Source organism: Pteropus vampyrus, unplaced genomic scaffold (assembly GCF_000151845.1).
Source record: "Pteropus vampyrus isolate Shadow unplaced genomic scaffold, Pvam_2.0 Scaffold282, whole genome shotgun sequence".
Classification (NCBI taxonomy): domain Eukaryota; kingdom Metazoa; phylum Chordata; class Mammalia; order Chiroptera; family Pteropodidae; genus Pteropus; species Pteropus vampyrus.
The window spans coordinates 650,012-667,369 of record NW_011889063.1 but is presented as its reverse complement, the minus strand read 5'-3'; the positions used below and the strand labels follow the sequence as shown (position 1 = coordinate 667,369).

At 51.5% G+C, this 17,358-nt stretch overlaps 1 protein-coding gene and 1 pseudogene across 1 annotated transcript in view; one reads left to right on the top strand and one right to left on the bottom strand.

Annotated features, from left to right (window-relative positions):
• The window catches only part of ANK2 (ankyrin 2), a 269,516-nt gene that overhangs the window by 16,572 nt on the left and 235,586 nt on the right, over positions 1–17,358 (bottom strand). The window contains exons 31-36 of the mRNA XM_023520862.1: positions 17,212–17,356; positions 16,313–16,438; positions 14,392–14,514; positions 12,640–12,672; positions 10,830–10,851; positions 607–681 (exon numbers count right to left, since the gene is read on the bottom strand). Of these exons, the coding sequence (XP_023376630.1) occupies positions 607–681; positions 10,830–10,851; positions 12,640–12,672; positions 14,392–14,514; positions 16,313–16,438; positions 17,212–17,356 (524 nt within the window). The remainder of the gene's footprint in view (positions 1–606; positions 682–10,829; positions 10,852–12,639; positions 12,673–14,391; positions 14,515–16,312; positions 16,439–17,211; positions 17,357–17,358) is intronic.
• On the top strand, positions 14,718–14,836 carry LOC111729812 (annotated as a pseudogene).

Below are 17,358 nucleotides of genomic sequence, written 5' to 3'. Positions count from 1 at the left end.
CAGGGGACGGCCGATCCTGCCCTGGCGCGTCGGTCACGGGCGAGGTGTCAGAGCACAGATCACGATCCGTAAGTGAACCGTACTGATTTTAGAATTCGCTTTTCCTTAATAAATTATTCAACACGTATTATAATTTCTACTCTTAATCATTCCCATTTCTCAGAAAATTGGTGCAGCATCTCATTCATAGGTATTTCAACATTCACCCAACGCAGATTTTAGCACCGTTCTAAGTAGGCAGCCCTGGTTAAATCTCAAATTGAATTTTATGACAATGACACGTAACAGTGATTCTGGAACTCGGCAGTCTCCCTGAAGCTCAGCTACTCACAGCTCCCAAGGGCGTGGAGTGGGCTGGCACCCCCATTCTCCCAGCCCAAGCCGCAAGCACTCCGGATCTGAGGCGGCAGGCGGCCTGCCCAGCTCACGGGGCGAGTCGACGAGAGCCTGTCCCCCAGTCCACGGTTCCTCCCCTCCTCGCCGCCCCACACGGTCGTCCTCAAGGGACGAGCAAGGGCCTTTTCACTGTCAGTGACACTTGGCGAGGCAGCTGTGTCATTTAGACCAAGCAGGTTTCACTGACAAAGCCATTCACGCTCATCTTACCTGTCCAGCTGAAGCCGAGGTGATCGGCGACACACGCCAGCCTTTCCGCCATCCAATCCCGCTCATCCTGCTGATCTACAGAAGGTCAAAAACAGAAGGGCCAGAGATTGTCTACGGTCGGAGAGGACCCACAGTGCGGTCACCCCCAGAAAGGAAGCGCTTGTCCAAATATCTGGTAACAGCACAATTTAGTGATTACATTTTAAATCATATTAAATTGTGTGTTTGCCTGATTTCTGGAATGGAATAGAGAATAAATCTAATATGAATCATGAAAACCATCTGCTTCCATATCTCTTTAATCAAGACTAGTCACAGGACATAATCACATAAATTGCTAATTTCCAGTCACGTTGGGACTTTCCTTTTAAATTATCTGAGAGAATGCTGCCCACCAGAAAATAGTCATCTCTCTCACTAAACACCAGAGAAATCATAAATGGGATGTGGAAGTGGAGTTATCGTTCAGGACCTCCTGTCACTGTCCGTGGCAGCAGAGGTCACTTCCAGGTCACACGTGGAGGACACTGCATCACAGCCGAGATTCCCATGAGACCTAGACCCTGCATTGACCAGACCATCCTGAGTTTTTCTCAGTGTGGCCAGAAACAGCATTTGCCTTGGTCCCGGTGACGCTGGGAGGAGGAAGGGTGAGAGTGGTGGGTGGGTATGTGTGTGTGCGCGCGTATGTGTGCGTGTGCGTGTGCGTGTGCGCGTGCGTGTGTGTGCGTGCGCATGCGCGCTGCGTTAGTGAGTATGCGTGTCTTCTGGGCGAAGCTCCTGTCTGCTTACTATGAAGTAAGCTCATATATTACTTCCACAAACTATAATTTTCCCATTTATTTTTAACCCCCATTAATTGATGATGGGCAGCATTTTAGTTCATGGTATTGTGACATTCTTTTATAACGTAAATTTAAGAATAATAGTCTTTATTGTAGAGATATTGGAAGATCAGAGACTACTTTTCAAAGCCATCTAAGGTTTCCTTTTTTTTTTTTTTATAATTGAGAGCCATTATCCCCTCACAGTCAGCCTAAATCATGCAAAGTTTGAGTTCTGTTGTCTGCTGCATCTCATCAAGTGCCTTCCCCATCCATTCATATCAACGAAAAGCACATTTTACCTGTTTGTTTGCTTAAAGTTTTACCAAGGGTATCTGAAATCCAAGCTTTCTGAATCAAGAACAGATCCACAAAATTGGAATTTCATGATACGTAAAATCTTCTTGAGCCAATGGCTTCCGAATGATTACAAAAGTAAGTGTGAGTTATTTTCAAGTGCACAAAGGCGAGAAGACAAAGCAGTGAATCTTCGTAATATGAAACCCAACCCAATATACTGGTGTGCAAAAGCAGAAGAGCTGAATCTGCGGCTCAGCCTGGCCCTCAGGACAACAAAACTCAAAGCTGGCATGGCCTCGCGTGCAGCGGGGCAGGGGCGCCGTCGCCGGCCACGGTCACGCTCCCGTGAGCATTCTCGTTATTCAATCTTGAGATTGTTTCCACAGACGAGAGTGTACAGAGAAAGCACACGACACGAAGGGCTTACACAAACACAGCGACCGGTGAAAGCATAAAGAAAACGAGACACGAATCGCTAAATAAAACAGACACACGAGAAAACCACGCCGGGCTTAGGACATGCGTGCGCAGCACAGGGACCCCGGGGGTGGCAATACCTTCAGCATGGTCATGGCCATTGTCATCAGGGATGCGCTCAATCAGAGTCTCAACGGACTCATCCCAGATGGGCCTTGTGTCAAAGATGTCCTCGGGGATTGAGTGCTCGGTCTCAACAGGTGGCAGATTCTCGGTCACCGAGACTTCCAGGGCACTACTGCTCTCCTCGTCGGACGCTACGCCCTGCTGCTCCCTCTCTGACTGTGCCAGCCTATCTGCCAGCCTGGACGCCTCATCGCTGACCTCCTCGAAGAACTCAATGGAGCCCCTGCAGAGGCCCAGGAGCCGCTCCTGCCCGCCCCAGGGGGGGCTCGTGGCCCCCGCCGGCTCCGACTCCTCCGCCCTCTCCCTGCTCTCTGCTGCTGCCTCCAGGTCACTTCTGCCGCCCCCCGCACACCTGGTCTCTGAGCCCAGGGGGCCGGCAGCAGAGTCAGACCTGCTCTTGCCGGCCACTGCTCTGCCTGGCTCGCCCTGCCCCTGAGGAGCCAGTGTCTCCTGCAGAGACGAGTCCACAGGCAAAGGCCACTGCTCAGCTACTGGGACGGGCACTTCCACGGGGACCTTCGAACCTGGTTCTGCTTCCTCCCCTTCACTGTCGTCCTCTGGGCTGGACAGAATGTCCTCAGAGAGGCCAAGCTTGTGCCCCGCAGTGGGAGTGGGCCTAGTCCTCACGGGGCCCCTGGCCTTGCCCTCCGCAGAAGGCACGCTCTCCATGGCGGCAGTAGGGATCTCAATGACCGACCTTTGCTCCTCCGGGGAAGAATCAGGAGAGCCACCGTCCTGGCCCAAAGGAGCACACCTGGAGACCGTGGGCAAGTCCACCTGAGCTTGTGCCACCGGCTCAGGGCACCAAGGGCCAGCTGTCCACTGCCCCCCGGACAGGGCGGGGGAAGTGGCCTCTGGTGTCAACGTGTCTGTGGGGGCAGGGGTCGCTGTGTGGGCGTGAAATGGAGCGTCGGAAGCAGGGATGCCCTCCCCCTCCCTGCTCGGGCTGTCTGGGACCACGTCGGCGTCACGGTCCACTGAGTCTTTTGATTCTGCCGGTGCCAGTGGCTCAGCGGACGTCTCCAGCTGTGGGGGCTCAGCAGCAGCGTCCCCTTCTTTCCTGTCCTCAGAGAGCGCCTCTTCTTTGGATTCTCGCCCAATTTGGAAAAAGTGGAAACTTTCGTCTGCATAGGGCCTCCTGGTCATGTCAATGGCGCCACTTCGGGTCATCTCAAACAGCTTGCCCTCCTGAAAGAGGAACGGGTTCTGCTCGCTGGCCGGGGTCCCCTCCTCAGTGGGCGTCCGGGCAGGAGTGGTGTCAGGGGTCGTGCCCTGTGACTGTCTGTCTACCATCAAACCGAATATCTTCTGCTCTTCCTCCTTCACCCGGGCCTCGAAGGCTTCGTCGTCCTCACGGATTTCACTCCAGGAATCAGACTCCACTTCGGTTTTCGTGATGATGACTCTGCTCACCTGCCCGCCGCCGACTGCTGCTGGGTCTGGCGTCGTGGGCTCCGGGGGCGCGGTGGCCCCACCTGACGGCACTTCCCACAAGGCACTCTCCAGCGCAGGCTCTATTTCCACACTCTGGTCCCTGACATTGGATTCTTGGGGATCTGCCACCACTGCGTCTTCAACAGAGGATGCGATTGTCATAGAACACACTTCGGAGGAGTGAAAGTTTGTGTGTCTTGCGTCTGTTTGGGTTCTGCTCTCCTCCCTGGAGAAAAAAGTCTGGGAAGGAACGTTTTCGTAAGGGCTTACGACCTGAGGGTCACAGGCTTCTCCAGTCTCAACGGGGTCGGCCGCCAGGACGTCCGTGGACGGCCGGTCTGTTTCAGTCGTGACTGACGAGTCCTGAGTGGCGCCGCCCGCTGGTGAGCCCGCAGAGGCTTGGCCGGTCTGTGTGACCTCTCCTTCTGTAGTAGGGGGTGGAGCGGTCACGTCTCCTTCTAATTCTTTTCCCTCAGATGCTGGACAAAGAGACAGAGAGGAGAATGATGACAAGCCTTCGCTGGGGACACCGATTTGTGGAGATGCTGCTCGAGAAACAGTGAATTCTTCTCCTTCTGTGTCCCTGTCCCCTGCCTCTCTGTCCCCCGTGTCTCGGGCAGCTAATAGCGCCTCGTGGATGACCGGCTCCTCGTGGATGACCAGCTCCTCGTGGATGACCCGCTCCTCACCGCCATGGGCACCAGAGGGACTGCGGAGGCCTGGAGGGGCGGGCGTGGCCGGTCTGCGCGGAGCCCCCACCTCACAGCCGTGGCCGATGCAGGGTTTCGGAGAGTCGGCACCTCTGTCTGCATCGTCACAGGGTGTCTCTGGGCCGTGGGCGGTGGGGACGGCGTCACGCCGCCTGTCTCCATCTCTTCCCTCGTCTGAGTCACCTGGCTCTTCCTGAGCATCTTCCTTCAGCTTGAAGGTGTACTGCTTGGGAGCCGGCCGGACGTGCACGTCTTCGGGGCTGGAACCGGAGTCCGAGCTGGACGGCCGCGGGGACGGAGGCTGCACGTGAATGACGGGCTCGGGCGCGAGGCCCGCGTCGGCGGCTCTCCTCGGCTGCGTCGGCTCTGGCTCGCTCTCCGGGGAGGGAGAAGCCGTTCTGCTCTCTGGTGTCGCCCCGCTGGGGCCGGCGCCGCCCTCCCCCGCACGCCCCGTGTGTCCTGGTTCATCGGCGTCTGCGGGGCCGTCAGTGTCCAGCTCTGGGGCCGCGCATGACTCCTCCTGCCTGGCTTCTCTTCTGCAGTCCCTTTTCTGTCTTGCTTCCTGTTCCAGCTCGTCAAAGGTTTTGATTTTGGTTACCATCTTAAACATCTCCTCTTCGGGTGTGAACCTCTTTTGCTCCCCATTTTCCGAGTCATCCTCCTCCACACACTCATGAATCACAGCCGGTTTCGGGGTGCTGGTATCTGAGGCTTTGGGCGTGACCTCGTAGCTAACTTCCTCAGAGCTGGGGGTGTCAGGGGAGAGGGGGCTCTTCCCCGAGCTCTCCACGAGAGACGTCTGCTCAAGGCTGTCATCCTCGGCACTGCCGTCTGGGTCTCGGAGCAGCCGGCAGCGCACGGAGGCCACTTCTGTCAGAAGCTCTGTCTTGGGGACGGCTGCGGGCAGTGGGGAGTGACCTAGGAGAGCAGCCTTCACCTTGGGCTCCACAGGGCTGCTTTCGAGGGAGTCACGGCAGGGGGACTCTCTCAGAGGGCTGGGCTCCAGGGAGTCCGGGGTTTTGTGTGACGAGTTGTCCTCCAGCACGGGGCTGGCCTCCAGGGAGTCCCTGTGGCTCACTGCCAGGGACTCGTCGGCCCCCGGGCTGAGGACCTCGGTGCTGGGGCGAGGGAGGGCGAGCTCCAGCCCTGGGGGGCTGCGGGGAGCTGCGGGGCGCTGGCGCTCAGCCCCAGGGCCCGTCCTGACAGCTGCCTCAGGTGGCGAGGGCTCGGGGCTGGTGGGTCCCTGAGTGTCACAGTCGGCTTGTGTGTCGTGGGAGCAACTAGCGTGTGCAGGCGGGCCCTCGGTCAGCCCCGCGGGTGTTTCTGCTGCTGAGGACACAGCACCGCTGAGGCCGTTGTCTTGGGGTTCGGGGCCCATTGCTGTGGAGGGGTCCGGGGTGGCCTCCATCGGCACGCGCCGGGCCTGGGGCTCTGCGCCCTCCATGGCGGCCGCTCCTGGCTCCTCAGCGCCGTCGGGAATGCCCTTGGCCATGGAGCGTGTTCCTGAATGAGTTTCTGCTGCAGCTTCTAACACGGCAGTTTCACTTGTCTCCCCAAGCTGCTCACGGCCTTTCTTGGGTGAGAAGGAAAGGCTCTCGGGGCTCGTCTCGGGGGTCTCCGCCAGGCCCTCATGCTTGTAGCTCTCCTCGGAGCTGACCTGAGGGGTCCCCTCCAGCAGGCTGCCACACGGAGACCCCGCCGCGCCGTCAGGCTTCAGGCTTTCACAGCTGCCATCCAGAGCCCCCCGGCAGAAGGACAGAGCCGGGGGGTGCTGCTCCATGTCGCCCAGTGGGAGGGCCGTGTCGAGGGGACTAGTGAGCACCTGGTCCAGGAGCAGCTGCGCCTTCTCTGCCTCGTCGCCCCGGCGGAACTGCTGGTACTGGTCATTGTCTTCCAGCTCCTGCTTGATGACCTCCGAGAAGTCGGTGGAGGTCCTCCTGTCGGGGCTGATCTGGAGCCCCATGTCCCCCGGCTCGCCGGCCGGCCCCTCCTCGGGCACCGGCTGAGCGGGGACAGGCATCTGGGGGCTGGCGGCCGGCTCCTGTCCTCCGGCTGCATCTTCGCGCCGACACCCGCCGGAGGAGGCACGGGCCCCCCTCGCGCCTGTGCCCGGAGGTCGCGGGCCTCGTTTGAGCGTCTGAGTCTCCGCTTTCTGTGCCTCCTTCTGGGGGGGCGTCTGCCCTTTCTCTTTTTCTGCTCGGCCTTTGCCTTTTTCCTGAGGCGGCTTTGGTTTTGCTGATTTGTGCTCGAAGAGCCCGGCCCTGTGTTTTGAGGGGTCCTGGCCTGCCTGGAACGCCTTCATCAGCTCCCGGACGGACATGCTCTCCTCAATCCGCTCTGCTCTCCAGGTGGGGGACACAGGTGCTTTTTCAGTTTTCCCGGAAGGTGACACCGAAAGGCGCTTCTCAGTTTTCCCAGGGGTGGATACAGATGGGTGCCTTTCTGTCCTTCCGGCTGGTGACACAGGCAGGCGTTTTTCTGTTCTCCCGGGGGATACCGGTGGGTGTTTCTCCATTCTTCCAGAGGGCGATACAGGTGGACGTTTGTCTGCTTTACCTGAAGGTGACACGGGGGAGTGTTTCTCGGTTTTACCTGATGAGGCCCCAGGGGAGTGTCTCTCAGTTTTTGTCGAGGGTGACACAGGGGAGTGTTTCTCGGTTTTGTCGGTCTTACTTGGTGGCGACACAGGAGGATGCCTTTCAGATTTTGCAGAGGAGGAAAGAGAAGAGTGTCTTTCTGCTCTGGAGGAGGGGGACTTCAGAGGGGGCGACGCAGCCACATGTGGCCTGTGGCTCGTCCTCCTGGGCACTTCCTCTTTGCCCTTGACTCTGACGGGCAACTTGCTCCGACCTTTCTGCTCATCTTCCACCCGCTTCTGAAGGGCCTTCACTTTGTCCTTGATGGAGCCGATGGGCGTTTCCTCCACGAGCGGCGACGTGGCCTTGCCGGCGGGAAGGGGCTCGGGCGCGAGGCGCGGGTCGCCGTCCGAGGACTCCTCTGAGCCGCCTCTCTGCGGCGGGGCGGCCCCCGCGCCGGCCGGGGACCGCTCCTCTTTCTGCGTCTGCTTCTCTGTCAGTTTCCTCCTCACGGGCTTCTTGACGCCCAGGCCTGGTTTGGGCTGTGGCTGCGTTCTCTGCGGCTCATCTGGGGGGCTACCTTTCCCTTCACTTTCGGGGCCCCTGGCCCCGGGCACGGCCGGCAGCTCCTCTCCCTGAGCAGCCGTGGGGCCCTGAAGACCCTCGGTGGGGCCGTGCGCATGCGCCGTCCGGCCCGCGGCCTCTGCGTCTGCCCTCTGCCTGGCCTCCTCTACCTCCTCATCGCTGACGATGACCCACCCGTCTCCCACTGACTCCCTCTCCGACTGGGGTCTCGGGGCCCCGCCGCCTGCCCCCGTGCAGGCTCCCCCCCTGAGGATCTCGTTCACTCGCTCTAAGTCCTCCTTGACTCTCTCAACGATTTCGAAGGGCTCCCCCGGCTCCTCCTCGGTGGCCCTCGCCAGCTCTTTCACTTTAAGGGGACCTGCCCTGTCGGACACATCTGTGGTCAAGAGGGCTGTCATCTTGATCAGGTCTTGCTTCATCTCAGAAACTTCCGAGAGCAAGTCCGGACTCGCCAGGACGGGAACGTCATTAACCAGGTGACTTTTCAGGACAGATGTTTCTGTAGATTCTGTCTCATCATCTTTGATGTGAATGAAAAACATTGAAAGTAAAATGGAAATCAAAGGAGATATTGGCAAATGTAATCAGGAGCCAAAGGACACAGTGTCTTTCCTGTCGTGCTGGGGGAACAACAGAAATGGGCAGGGGTGGCGGGTCCACGAGGTCTCAGGGGACAAAAGCAAAGCAAGGCTAACGGAATAAACTGAAAAGGAAAAATGAGCAGGAAATAACTTGCTTAATTTTCTCACTTGTAGGACATCCACACATACAACAAAGTCCTAACAAATAATCAACACACAGACACGCACACGAATCAAATCAAAACCACCAGCGATCACAGTGAAATTACACAGAGGTATCTCAAGATTGTTCAGATGTTACAGATCAATGTTGAAAGAAAAATAAACATGAGAAAAAAGGAAAAAGCATCAGACATTGCAGAAAGCTCATTTCCTCTAGGAGGAAGCCAGTAGGCAGCAAACTCAGAACGACTTCTCGCGAGGTGTGTACACTTCAAACCACACAGACATCTGGGATGCAGCACGTCCCGTTCTGCCAGTGACCGTATAAGCGACTATGTGGACACGTCTGAATGAGCTGCACACCGGCATTTCCTCTAAGGAAGGGCACACCTGACAATGAACCAACGGTCTGTGCTGAGAGGCACGGTCCTTTCCTTGGAGTGCCCTCCTTGTTTGGACACATGATGGATAGACCAAGGAGGGAAAGAAAGGAAAGAAAAACAACAAAAACCACCATAGTGATGAAACGTACATGTGAGTCCAAAGTTAAAATGTGATGCATGGCCACCGACACGGAGACAGTCACACGGACACACGCACAGTTATGTAAGCCAAGTTATTTCCATGCAAAGCAAAGGTGGAGCGAAGCCGGGAGAGGCGGCCAGCCTCGCTGAAAGGCACAAGCAGGAGTGGGGAGAGATGGGGACGGACACGTGGCCCATCACTGTGGTGAAGCGTGCACACTCGGGGCGCCCTTGGCGGGCCGTCCCCGCCAGAGGCCAGGCACGGACGCAGCCTCAAGACTGACCCCTGGAAAGACAGTGGGAGAGCGTCCCTCCAGCAGAGCCTCCTTCGGAGATTACTTTATACCCAGAGGAATAGCATTTAATAACTGTCTTTACACTCAAAGAAAACCGAACAGGAGTCTATGTTTGAAAATTTTAAAACATTCACAACACCTGGGAGTCGTTCAGGAGAATCCGTGGCATTACAGCCGCATCGTAGTTTTATAAGCCGTGAGCCACGTGGATGGATGAATTTTTAATCCCTGTGAGTTTGTTTCCAAGGAATGAAAAAAGGAGGACCATCTAAATAAACACAGTAGTCGTGAATGAGAAAGTGGGAGAATAAAGTAAAATCTCCTTTAAAAATGGAAATTCATGAAGGCACTGATGACATCTCGTCTTTTTAGTAAACAAAAATGCCTTCTCTTGAAAGGATCATTATTTGTTGAAGAAATATCCTCTGTGAATATCCATATGTAAAAATATACGAAAATAATTTCATCAATACAAATTTGTTCAAATAGAAACCAATTAAAAGATCCAGAATTCAAAACATTCCAGTCCTAAGTAATGATTTAACATGAGGGGAAGGAAGCTCTCAATCAAAAGCATTTTAGTAACTTAACGGTGAATTACACCGAGCAAGGACTTCGGAACTCCGGCCCTCAGGTCACTGCGCGTGGCCCCACAGCCATAGTGACGTGGCTCTCAGTTCTCTCCTCATGGGGGGTAGCACCCTGAAATACGGTGAATCAAAATAAATCTTAAAATAAATAACCATCAAAAATTAGAATTTTCTTCTAAATCACGTGGGGCATAAAATGAAAAATACAAACAAAAAACCTGAAAGATTCAAGTTCTTCTGTACAAGAAGCCAGAATCTCCAGAAATGGGCCGACAAACAGAAACGTTAATTGAGTGTGACACGCCTCCAGTGAGTGTGACACACCTCCAATGAGTTCTAAAATAGTTCTCATAAGGTCTGTGAAAACCAGTTCCTTCTGTAAACTTATGTTTGGGATTTGCATCATTATTTAAAATATTAGCTCTATAATACTACACTGCGTTAATTAGTAATTCCATCCAGGAGGTTTTAATTTTTGAATTCATGGCTCTTTATTTTTCACAAGAGTCCGTTTGACCTCAGCCCTCAAGAAGGCAGTCACGCTTCGCCACGGTAAGGGGTGCGGGGGGGGGGGGGGGGCTGGCCCTCGCTGACAACTAGTGAGACAGCGTCACTTTCGCAGGTGCAGCTACAAAGATTAGGAGTTCTCTGCTGAAGTCAGCGTGGGTTGATATAAAAAGTGACACTGTCGCATCAGTGTTTTTAAAAAAATGAGATGACAATGTCATGCTAACGAACGCACAGAAACGGCCGGGTGGGTGTGTAAACAACAGCGCAGCGGCAGCGCGGTTAACGGACACCAAAAGAAAGTGGATGCTCAGATGGACAGTCAGCGCATCGTACTGCTGATTAGATCACACATTAGAAATACTTGCAATTTAACTGGCCAAGCTGCTTTTCTAAATATATATTAACGATTAATAAGAACACAAAATGTAATCATAGTGGTTAGTCATGGCAACTAGCTTGCATCTTAATTCATGCTTCTCTTTATTGTAGCCAGCTTTCAAAAAAACTTAATTTTAGTTAAAATCTTACTTTTTTCTGATGTCATATCGATCTGAAAGAAAACATACATAAATTGAACAGTTACAAATAGCGTCTTGTCCCCCAGGCCCTCGTGTGCACAGTCAGCTCCCGTTCACAAGCTACACGGGGGGACACCGTGCTGGGCGAAGGACAGCATTTCTGCAGGTCTCCCCGAGTGTCTCCTCACTTCCCACCCAAACTCTGAAAACACAAATCTCCTGTCCAGACACTGGGTAGAAAGCCCTTTCTAGCACGTCATCCCTGGGGAGACAGGGTCCAGGGCGTGTCTGATGTTAGAAATATTCACTAGGGAAAAGGCCGGGAGGAGAATGAAGCAGGTATTAAACGGTAAGTGTCAACTTAGCTGAGAGAAAGAACACACAGCATGCCAAGGAGACGGTCCACAGACGTAGTAGCTTCAGTATGATTAATTCTAAGCCAGACGTGCAATGTCAGAGAGTCCAGAGTGCATCGACCACTCTGAACGGTTCCTGAGAATATTCAACAGGAAGCCAGGCCCCTGATGGGAAACCCGGTCTGCGTGTGGCAAGTGGGGGCGTGGCCACTGGCCCGTCGAGAAGGAGCGCAGGCACCACTGTGCACAGCGGGGCCGATCGAGTCGCCCGGCACAGGAAGGAAACAGGACGTGTGACACACAGAGGGCCTGGACACTGAGGGAGAGTGGCCGCAGTCTTATCACAGGCTGACCGTTCTCACGGTGACACCTGGCAGGACGAGTCTACACCACGGCCGGGGCGTCAGGGGATTCTCTGAACCGATCAGGACTTACATCTTAGCCGTGGCCACAAGGCTGTTTATTACATTTTTCTTTATGTTTTTGCATTTCAAATCCATCAGGATAACAACTAGTATATTTAAAACATTTACATGCAGCTATAGCAATTGCATTTGTCTACCTTAGAAACAGTAGCCAATATGTTAACAGGTAAGTGTAAGGACTTCTGCAATGATTTCTTCCTTTCTAAGATAATGTTTGGGTATTTTCAGATCTTTACGAGGGAAACAAACGCTTGCTTGAACTATGGAAGCAGGTGTCATTGAAATGGCTATTTTCAGTCAAGATAACCTCTCTAAGACTTGCCTGCTTCATCTGTGATGGAGGGCAACCCTCCACGGGTGACGAGAGACAATCGCTAAGGCACACGGAGGGGCGGGTAGGGGCCCACCGTGTCCCCACGCCACAGTCTGCACCGTGAGGCCTCTATGGTCTGGTGGATGGACCACACACCTCTTACAGGTTGGGGCTCGGTGGTTCTCAAACATACTGGTCTTAAGACCCTTTTAAACGCCTCAAAATTATTAAGGAGCCTGAAGAACTTTTATATTTGATATGAATAAATAAATATCTGTATTACAAATTAAGCTGAGAAAATGCTGGAGCCCACGTAAACACAGGCACACATTCCAGAGTGTCTGAGTGTGATGCATCACAGGTACTGTAGCCTCTGGAAAACAGCGCTGCAGCTCAGGAGGATATGCAAGTTAAAAGGCGAATACCCTCCCAGAACTATGAAGAGTTTGACCTCCAAGCATCTCCAGACCAGCCTTGAGAACCCCGAGGTAACGGTTTACTCTGCGCTGGGTGGTAGAGACGTCTCTGCTGCCACAGAGAGACAGGTGACAGTGCGGAGGGGAACCTGGCTGCTCTGAGGTCAGGCCACAGACGGGAACGCAGAGGCTCAGCGGGGTTAGGACGAAGAATAACAGTGTAACCCTCCAGAGGACACGGTGCGCCGGTGCACCTCGCTAGCATCACAGGATGACACAGCCGTGAACAAGCGACAAGGTCACAAATTACCTCTTCCTCCTGTTCTTGGTCTGACTCTGACTCCTTGTCGCCCCAGATGCCATGCAGGATGGAGAGAGAGCAGGAAGAGCAGAGAGTTTAGCAGACGAGGAAAGGTCGAGGACCCTACCCACACACATCAACGGGCGAGCCTCGGCTGGGGCGCCCACATCTCCTCACGAACCATTTACAGCGGACAGGCACAAACACTGAGGAGCGCTGACTGAAATGCAAACGTCTGCAGATTCAAGCGACTCAAGAGGCGACATTATAAACATCCTAATTTCAGATGCTTGGTCACCCACAGCCTCAGAGTTTGACATTTAATGGATCTGTTGGCACACGTCTGTAGAGGTGGGGATGGTCATACCCCAGCCATTACAGAGAGTGGCTGAGAAAGCTAAGAGCCACAGAGACACGTATGGTGAGCACAGTCTCACTACACAGGCACCACTGGAGAGCTGTGTTATAACAGGGAGCTCCTGAATGCCAGAGGCCACCTGAGGTCGACAAGGCCTGGCATCTTTTCTGTCTGGCTTTGCGTAACCAGATGGAAAGCTGTCCTGGGCCATCGCAGCACTGACGACGGTCCCATCTGTCTTGACTGAGAAACGCCATGTAAAAATAGGGCATGTGCTCTCTTTACGGCACAGTGAAAGCTCACCGAAATCAAAGGCAGAGCTCATTCACCTTCGGACAGACACTGCCTTTCATTCTCGACATGTAAGAACTTACAGCATTAAGTGTGATGCCACGAGCTTCTCTGTGTGCCTGACCTCTATACGAGAATAATGTATTAAGAAAAACTGGCTGGTGGGTATAAAGAAGTACAGGAAATGCTTTGTTCTGTGGAGCCCAGATTCAGGGTTTTGAATCTATTTCTACTCCAGAGCTCACCTGCCATTACTCGACCCGCCCCCCCCGCCCCCACCGCCGCCGCCGCCCCAGTCTCTGATAATGATACCGACAAGGGGTGCGACCCCTACAGGCCGCGTGTGGGAGCTTCCCATCTAAAACGGATACTGGTTCAAACTTCTTTAATAAAAAAAAGAAGTTATTCCCAACATTTAATCCATGCAGTCGTCTTCTTTGATTTGACCGGAGTCATCGAGAGGAGGTCTCCACACCCCAGAGCGACCGCAGAGCGACCGCAGAGCAGGAGGTCTGCACGGGCTCTGGGTCACCATGAGTGACGTTCTCCTTTTCAACAATGTTTCCCATCTGCGCCTTGTAACAAGGGAGCATTTTCTATACTAATCATGTTAATGGTTAAAAAATTAATTCGATCTTCCTGAAATACTCTAGGTTTTAAGATGAACAGGTAATTATTTTAGCAACTTAAAATATGAGGTTGCTCTGAATTTAATAATTAGAGCCCACCTATAAGCTGGTCGTAAACAGAAGCTAATGAGCTCAGAACATTTTGGCACCAAAGGTACCAATATGGTCCCAGGAAAGCACATAAAAACAATAACGAAGACCAAGCCATTAATTCCATTTTTAAAAATTAATCCAAAAATTTAAATCTTAAAAACAAATTTTCTCTCTTCTATATCCAATATGTATCTATAGAAAATTTCCATCAAAGTAAATTTAATGCAAAGTAACATAGAGCTACTTTATTCCTCAATTGGAAAATAACGAGTTTGACAGGATCAGAAATGACGGTCACGTGTGTCTCTGTATCTCTGCTTTTATGCTGTAAAGGACCTGAAGGTCAGACCCTACACTGCCCAGACTGCAGTGCGGCGGACTTGACCTTACCTTTATGTAAAGCGGCAGGGTGATGTTTAAGTTGCAGATCGCTTGATGCACCAGGCCTCTGGTGGATTTGGGCTCCTTCATGAATGACAGTCGTCCGCAAGGTTCCTGAGTCGTGTCACGTACCTTGAACGAGAAAGGCATACATGCTTCACTCATATGTGATGCATACTGTTTCTTTTAAGTAGGTTGTTCTCAAAAGAATCAGGGCAGAATAAATTTCATTTGAGAATGCTAAACAAAGATTTTGAGGGTACTCCTTTTTCCTTTTCCTATTATCACTTAAAATGACTTTTAAAAAAAAGCATTCCGCTTTTTAAAGAAATTGTGTCTACGGCCATGCCACCTAGAACACGCCCGATCTCATCGGATCTCGGAAGCTAAGCAGGGTCGCGCCTGGTTAGTACTCGGGTGGGAGACCACTTAGGAATATCAGGTGCTGTAGGTGTTAAAAAAAAAAAAAGAAAGAAAGAAAAAGAAATATTTAAAAAAATAATTAAAAAATAAAGAAATTGTGGTGAAATATACATAAATTTACCATGTCCATTTTTACACTTAACATTTTTAAGTGTGCAATTCAGTGGCATCAAGCACATTCACAAAGCTGCGCAGTTATCACTACTATGCAGAATTTCTTATCGTCCCAAACAGAAGCTCTGTCCCCACTAACCAATAACTCTCTGTCTTGTCTTCCTCCAGCTCCCAGTAACCTTGATTCGACCTTCTGCTTTACACACTTGCCTCCTCCGGGTGCCTTGTATAGTTAGTTACACAGTACTGTCCTTTTGTATCTGGCTAATCCCGTATGTACAGGCCACCCCGTCTTTCGAGAAACGTCTGTGTCGGTCCCTGGCCTGTTTTTTAAGTGGGCTGTTTACAGGACGGCTCTTGCACATCGGTGGCATGAGGCGCTAGCTTAATTACATAGCTGTTTGTTACTCAGCAGTCACTGCTGAGGCGTGGTGATGTTTCGGGACCCGCCTTTCACCAGGCCACGGCTCAGGGAGAGCCTCAACAGAGGTCTTGGGGGAAATGTAACAGATCTAAAAAAATTACAAGAGGTTCAGCGACACACGCTTGGGGAAATCAAGGGAGGTGAAGTTAGCAGAGGAGGCACTGACTGATGGTGCACCGCCTGGGACCAGCCGTCTGCAGCTGGACCGGTACCAGCTGATGGAGCCCGGCCCCGACCCGGCGAGGCCTCCAGGAGAGTGAGGACACTGCGAGAAGCGGAGAAAAGCCAGCGGCTTGAGAAATGGAGCAGAACGGAATTATCGCTTGCTTTTTATGTCACAAATTTCTCATTCATGTATCTTTGTCCCTCCTTAGAACCAGAATCTAGAGTGAAACTTGGATATGTCACTGCCAAACTCCTAACTTAAAGTTCCTAAACAGAGACAACAAATTCATGGTGCACTGAAGTGTCCCCACAAACATCTGTTGAGTGAATTTATGAAAGTATATCCAGTCTATAGCTCTGTCTGGGATAATCTCTTATTAGAGTGAGATGCTGGGTCTTTTGAGAGCTTTTGTTACAAAAGTTGTCACTTAGAACTCTTGTTCTGCACATGTGTGAAATTCATATTGTTACAACTCAAGCACAAATGTTTACAAGAAATGTTAATATAGTGAAGAAAAGAGAGAGACTTCCTGTAAAATGTGGGAAAAAACAGCCAGTTTTTCTAATTAATGAATTAACTATTTGTCCTTATTCTTAGCCTTTAAACATAGCCTATAAATAAAAACTAAAGTTGAACTTGAACTTTAAAAATAAAAAATTGTTAGTTTTCTAAGACTATAACATTTTATAGACATGAGGTTTTAAGAAAATCACTGGAAATGACTGAAACGCAAATACTCTCCTACTAAAGAAAGTCACGTTCTTACTTGATCTTGAATAAAACGTATTCCATGTAGGTATTACCTTGACAAAGAGAGGAAGTCTGTTTTCTTTAAAGGCAAAAAAACTGAATATGTGATGTTGGCCACTCTTGGTTAAAGGCACCAAGTTGCCAAAACAATCGACATAGATGGGTTTTCCTTCTAACACCTGGTAGGAACAGAGGAAAATAACAGAATATAACAGCTGCAATGGTTACCTCTTTACATAAAGCAGCGGTAGTACCGCTCAGCACGTTAAAACCTACACACAACACACTGTAACTTGCTGACATTTTGCCTCACCTGTGACAAAGCATGGACCAGCGCCCCCTCTTCCCGCTCATAATGGGAGCCTTCAAGTGCTTGGTGACATTTAATGCCAATGTTCTAATTTCTAACGTCGTATCATGTTACCCCCCCAAAAACCAATATAGTTTTCAATCCTAAGTTGAAATTCCTGATTGGGTAAATGTTGTTAGCACAGGGAGTCAGGTTTCTCAGCTGTGATAGCCAAAGGCCCACACTGATGAGAAGGTCTGAAATAAGACGAAATACTGCAGGAAAGCCCTGAACAGCATACGCTCACATTTACACAAAGGTCATACTTCCCGACTGTTTCCTAACTGCTAAAAATTAGTAACAGCCAGGAAAAGTAAAAACATCTCAACTGCTACAGTCACTTATGTACTTTGTCATAAATCATAACTTTTTCCAAGATAATATTTAAGTCTTTTACCTCCTCACATAGACTGACTAGCCCAACAGGATAGGTCCAAATTGGCTAAAAAAAGGCTGATTTTGGACCTTCACCCTCTAACAGATCGAGATATGGACTGGTCTTATTTCATTTATGGCTCTATTTATTGAATACTCCTGTGACCATCATCTGTTAATAAAGTGGGAACAACACGTGCCAACATCGGTTGTGTTTTAAAGACGAACCTCCACGTCCCGGCTTCTGGCCACCTCCGCGAAGTTTTCTTGCTGTTCCAAGGTCTTGTCCACCTTATCGTCGGTCATGCAGAAGCATCTCAGCCTGGCCTCGATGGGGTCGTGTGACTTGGCAAACACTACAAATTTGGCCATGTA